Genomic DNA, 6,163 nt, shown 5'->3' on the forward strand with positions numbered 1-6,163 from the left:
TCCCTGCAACAAGAACCCGGGCTGGAGCCACTGCAGCCTGCCACCCACTGCTGGGGGCTGGCCTGCCAGTGGGCCCCCCTGGAGCCTGCCCTCCTCCCCCTGCACACAGAGAGGTTAGAAAGAAGGGCTGGTGGCTCCAGGCTGTGCCAGGGCAGGGCCTGAGCACCGGCAAACCCTGCGGCACCGGATGGTCTGACCTGACCCGACAGGCACTTTGTGGACAGGGCCAGCACAGCAAGTCAAGGATTTGGTTCATGTTCTCCCCCTAAGCTGCACACACCTCTAAAGGCAGTGAGCTCTGTCTCAGCATTTGCCCATTCCCCTGTTCATGCTCACAAGTCTCACAAAGAAGATACTTCTTCAGTCAGGTCAGGACCATCTGTGTTGGACAATCATCCTTGCTCAAATCTGATCCAGGCTGTCCACAGAGCATAGCCTACCATCCTCCAGCAAGAGCAATGCCCTGCAGCTGAGCTCACCTTGAAGGTTGATGGTATCCTGCTGTAGGTTACATCCTCCAGCTCAGGAGATCCCCCAATGAAAAATCTCCTCAGCTCAGCAACTGTCCCCAGCTCCACAGGACGCCAGGTGGGAATGGTGAGCACGTGGAGACCTGACCCAGGACAAGAGGACAGCTTAGTGCTAGGACCAACAACCCATTCAGAGTGAGAAAGAGCAGCATGGTAGATGGATACCTACTGCCCCAAACCACAGAAGGGTGGAAATGGAAACACTGCACAGGATCTCTAGAACATCTTCCCAAGGAGTCAGCCCCACCCAGTCACACAGCTAGGACCCCCTGGCCACGAGGAGCATCTTCTCACTACACGTGAGTGTCACAGAAGAGTTGTGACCCTCAGATTCCATGTGGGACAGAGGGGGCTACTGCTATTGTAAGGATGGACACACAGCATCACCCCAGGGCTTTATCACACCAGACTTTGTAATGGCAGCGCTGAAGGACCAAGAACAGCAACACATGATGCATCTCAACATTACAGCTGAGTGGTGTGGGATGCATGGAATCCTTTGCTGCCCCACAGAGAGCTAACTATCCCCTTCAGTATGAAAAGGATTCAGCCTCCCAGCTGACACCATTCTCAAGAGAACCACTCAACTCATCCTCCCAGACAATCAACACAACGTCCCCAGTATGTTTTACCTGGAGATGCTGGCAGCACCAAGGAACCGTATCCTTCAACACGGTACCTCTGCCAGAAATCCATGGAAAGGACCTCAAAGTAAAGAACAGGCCACTGTGGGAGACTGTCTGCAAGGAAGGGAGCAGATCACAGCTTTGTGAGGGAGACCATCACAGAGGAAAGAAAACACTGAACACCCAACCTCATCAGTAGGAAGTCCTTTCTGTATTTCTCCTAGAATGACTAACCTAGGGGTACGGGTGATTGATTATCCCAGCAAAAGCAGAACCCTCAGATTTGAGGATAAAAGCAGAATTATTGATGTTAACAATCATGGAAGTTTGTTTTGAGAGCAAATCCAAACTGGCTCCTCAATAATCTCTGAGCAGACAAGACAATCTTTTGTGAATTATCTGATGCCAAACAGGAGAACCTTTTTTATCTCTGACCTTTTTCACACTATGGGGGATGATTAACTTGGATTCTCCTAGAGGTTTTCAAGAATTTCTTTTTTTCACAGTGAAACAAATTTGTGTTTATTCTAGGCTGAAAATTAATTAAGAGCTGGTTGAATCCTCAAATCTAATGTGTTTGTTGGATTCAAGTGGCTGGACATGCCACAAGGCTGCCCCCAGCAATTGCAATCCAAAGAGCACTGGGGCTGCTGAGGAAGCAGCAGGAGGGTGGTGGAGCAGCAGGAGGGTGGTGGAGCAGCAGGAACAGGCAGCAGAGAAGCCCAGCTTAAAACAGAGTTGGAAGTTTCAAAGTGACATGAACTATACAAAGATTACACAGGTCACTGAGCGTGTCTACAAACGTCAGACTCAGCGTGGATTTAGTGCTGTGCAGAAAATCTGCCTGTTCCTTCTGCTGCAGAGTCCCAGGGCTGTGTGCAGCACACAGCATGCCAGGCTTTTGGAGACAGACAAGCAAAGATCCAAGGAGTTCTGCAACTGGATAAAGCCTGGAATCAGGGAAACATCAATGGATCACAGAATCATGATGGTTGGAAAAGACCATTAAGATCAAGTCCAACCATTCCCCCAGCACTGCCAAGGCCACCACTGAAATATGTCCCCCAGTACCACATCTACATGGCTTTGAAGTCCCTCCAGAGATGGGGAGTCCATCACTTGACCACCAACGTGGCTTTGCTGGGCAGGGCAGATACAGTATGTGTCCAAAAGCTGCGTGTGTCAGGGTGAACATCTGAACCAACAATAATTCTCTCTGTTTAAATCTGTCCTTTCATCTTGCTGAGGGGTCACCAAGATGCCAGACAGTGTGATGCTGCTGTAAGAGGAGTGCAGAGCTTCAGACTTCAGAGCAATAAGGAAACACACCTTCTGATTCATCTCCCTGGGTGAAAAACATCTCCAAAGTGAAGAGGTAGCAGAAATATGCCACATTTTCCTGGAAAAGGAACAGACAGACATCAGATCCCTGGAGAATTCATCACTAGCCTTGCAGAGGGCACAGAGAGCAGGGAGAAAAGAACTAATTGGGGAAAAGAGGTAATGATGCCCAAACAAGATCCAACTCATCACACCACCAAACACCTGACTGCAGGATGGACCTGCACATGCTCCCCATTGCCATGTTGATGGAACAAGTTGTTAAAAGTAATCACAGCATCACAGAACTGCTGGAGTTAGAAGGGACCTCTAGAGACCATCTAGTCCAACTGTCCCACTGAAGCAGGATCACCCAGAGCACTTTACCCAGGGCTGCATCCAGGTGGGTTTGGAATATCTCCAGAGCTGGAGACTCCACAGCCTCCCTGGGCAGCCTGTCCCAGGGCTCTGTCACCCTCACTGTACAGACGTTTTTCCTCATATTTCAAAGGAACTTCCCATGTTCCAACTTGCACCCATTGCCCCTCGTTCTGACACTGGGCCCTGCTGAGAAGGGCCTGTCTCCATCCTCCTTGCACCCACCCTTTAGATACTTGTAACCATTGATAAGGTCTCCCCTCAGCCTTCTTATCTCCAGGCTGAACAGTCCCAGCTCCTTCAGCCTTTCCTCATCAGAGAGATGCTCCAACCCCCAGTCATCTTCATCACCTCCTCCTCCTCCCTCCAGTATCTCCCTGTCTCTCTTGAACTGGGCAGCCCAGAACTGGATGCAGTGTTCCAGATGAGGCCTCAATGAAATAGGGGAAAGTGTAACAAACTACAAATGACAATTCAGCCAGTTGCATTATGACCACACCACCACAATATTTACAGAAGACAAGCAAAACACCTTAGGCAATGTTATTACTCACATGTTGCATGAGAATTATTTTTGGAATATGCAAACTAGCTCACATAAAATACATTAAAATTTGATAAAATTATAATTTTGTGAAAGATGAGTTGGTTCCATTGCTGTCTCCAGCTTCCCAGATAGGAGGAAAGGTTCATTTTTAGAGATCAATTTAGAAAACATGAGCATTCCTTCAGAAGGAAGAAAAAGCCTGACATTTTGTTAACCGAGAAGCTGAGAACACACAAATCAGAGCTCCAAAGTTCCAATCAGCCAGAAGGAATTAAAAAGTGAGGTTCCAGGAACTGCTTTGAAGCAGTTTCATTTGGTCCAGTTTTAGTTGGACATAATGGCACCCTAAAAAATGGCAAGTACAACCAGGGTAAGAAAGCCAGACGTGCTCTGCCCTTGAAAGGAGCTCTCAAGGCATGACCTTTGCTGAATGTATCTGCAGCTTGTTACCCAGGTTCCATGTCAGTTTCATGTTCAACTTGCTCTGCAGGTCTGAAAAAGTCCTTACCCAGCCCACTGTCTTGGTGGCACAGGTCTGTGTCACTCCTGATAGTTGCTGGAATGCAGGGCTTGACCATTCTGGAAGAAGAGAAGGTGAATGTTCTGGGTGAGAGGGAGGACTCACAAACCAGAGCTCCAAGGAGAAGGTTAGTCCCAGATGACTGGGATAACAGATAACATCACCCACACTGAATCTCCCTAGGTGTGTCCCACCCATGAATGAATTTTGGGTAAACTGCTGGACAGCATCACCACTGATGGAGAAGCCAGTGGATGTCTGTGTTCCAGACAGAAGATGCTACCTTCCCCCAGACATGAGTTTAGTTCAAACAATTGAGTTACACCTCTGACTAGATCCCAGCCCCAAGATTAGCTTCTACTGACTTCCAGCAGAGCTGATCTGATGGACCAGCCAAAAGGTGCTGCATTCCCTCACCTGCTGTGATAGGGCTGGAGATGTGGGTACTTACGCTTAGGCAGCTCCAGGAAGAAATGAACATAGAGGTTGTCATACTCATATCCTTGAGCTGAAACTGAGAAGAGAGAATGAACTTCAGCTGCTCACTTCCACATGATCTCCTCCAGTGCTCCCCATACACTTTTGGGAGAGCCAGCATCAATAACCTCAGGGACAACCTGTGACTGCTGGAAGCTGGGAAAAGTTGCAACCCTCAACAACAGAATATGACCCTCAGAGAAGGTTCCTTCTCTAGACTAGCCCTGTTCCCATATCACTGACCAGATTAGGGAAGTCACACATCTGATCACTTTCTTTGCTATAATCTCTATTAACTTCCCAACATGCTCTCCTTTTTTTGCAGATCTCTGGGTCTTCCTAGAGCAGCTGCAGTATTTGTAACTCCAATCTGTAAACGCTACTCAAGGGGTTAGTCTGCAAAAACAGGGGAGGAGAAGGAGGAAGGAAAGGATTCTAGGCAGAAAATCACCTACTCCAGACCGACCTGTGAGCCATGAATCCTTGGACCCTCTATAGCTTCAGCCATTCCAGCAGACCCAGATTTGCCCCTGGAGTTACTGTTGGTAACAAGAACTCACCTATTTCTCCATTCACAAAGAGCCGCAGTGAGCCAGGAAGAGTCTGCAAGGAGCAGATAAATGGGAGAGAGCTCAGTGCCCACTGGGGGAACCTCCATCAATCCCCTCCCAACAGGGTCCCACACAGACACCTGACAGATGTTTGTACTTGAATGATTCACTCAGCTGGCAAGGTGGGAGTCATGACTTCTTGTATCACTTCCCAGAAGTGAACAGTCCCTCTGGAGAGAGGGACTGTTGAGAGATCAAATTCCCAGTCTGCAGGGAATGGTGTAAATGGGTCTCTCTCAGACTTCAAGATGCCTTATACAATGTAATGAGAAGTCACTTGTGGAAATCAGTCCTGTTTCTCCTGTAATGTTCCTGCACTTGCCCAAGGCAGGAGAAGAGGGAACAGCACAGGACGAGCTGAGACACTCCACTGCAGTACACAGCTTTGGCAAACAAGAGTTGAGCAATAAAGATTGCAGGTAATTCAGTGAGAAGGGAAACTGTGCATGAGTGAAGGGGTGGGAGGGGCTGTTTACTTGAATAAAGCAGCACATAGATGTGCTTGGCATTCAAGAAGTTAACAGCAATCACTACCCAGAGAGATATAAACCCTCCTCTCTTCTCAAAGTCTTCTAGTCAAAGGCCTTCCAACCAGGCATGCAGGCTCCCACAGCCTGCAGCACTCACAGCCACAGGCTGGATCTCTGCAGGCCCCATATCCCTTGCAACCTGTGCCCTTTTGACTCATTTTTCTGTTGGAAGCCACAGGGTAAAAGCTGCCAACACAACTCAAAATGAAACAGCCTTTGGAGACTGTGGTACAAAGGGCAGCCATGCCAATCAGGCCAACAGCCCCCCAAGGCAGCAGGACTGAGGTCCCTGCTGGGTGCTGCTGGCAACTCACCATTTCAAATTCTGAGCCCACGAGGCCACTGAGATATTCCTTGTGCCGCCCGTACAGCTGGAAACAGGGAACAGCTGGATTAGAAAAAGTGCTCTTTTTTATTGTGTGCATTGTTACTTCTTGCAAAAATTGTAATGGATCAAACTTAAAACACATTTAAATTGTTGAGAGGCTTTGAATGCAGAGTTTTTAGTTGTTATAGCAGCTAGAGAGAAGCTAAGAACCTAATAGAATACAGATGCATAACAGCTAGTACTGCATGGAACTTCAGCTTCAGGGAAGACCTCATCAAAGGTCAATCTAAGGGAAA

General features: G+C 48.2%; 1 protein-coding gene across 1 annotated transcript in view; it reads right to left on the reverse strand.

Moving 5' to 3' along the window:
* MKS1 (Meckel syndrome, type 1) overlaps positions 1–6,163 on the reverse strand; it is a 14,115-nt gene that overhangs the window by 1,474 nt on the left and 6,478 nt on the right. Inside the window, exons 7-13 of the mRNA XM_010007817.1 lie at positions 5,854–5,910; positions 4,959–5,001; positions 4,373–4,435; positions 3,910–3,980; positions 2,486–2,555; positions 1,163–1,270; positions 480–613 (exon numbers count right to left, since the gene is read on the reverse strand). Coding sequence (XP_010006119.1) covers positions 480–613; positions 1,163–1,270; positions 2,486–2,555; positions 3,910–3,980; positions 4,373–4,435; positions 4,959–5,001; positions 5,854–5,910 — 546 coding nt within the window. The remainder of the gene's footprint in view (positions 1–479; positions 614–1,162; positions 1,271–2,485; positions 2,556–3,909; positions 3,981–4,372; positions 4,436–4,958; positions 5,002–5,853; positions 5,911–6,163) is intronic.

The sequence above is a fragment of the Chaetura pelagica genome, unplaced genomic scaffold (assembly GCF_000747805.2).
Source record: "Chaetura pelagica isolate M959 unplaced genomic scaffold, ChaPel_1.0 scaffold590, whole genome shotgun sequence".
Classification (NCBI taxonomy): domain Eukaryota; kingdom Metazoa; phylum Chordata; class Aves; order Apodiformes; family Apodidae; genus Chaetura; species Chaetura pelagica.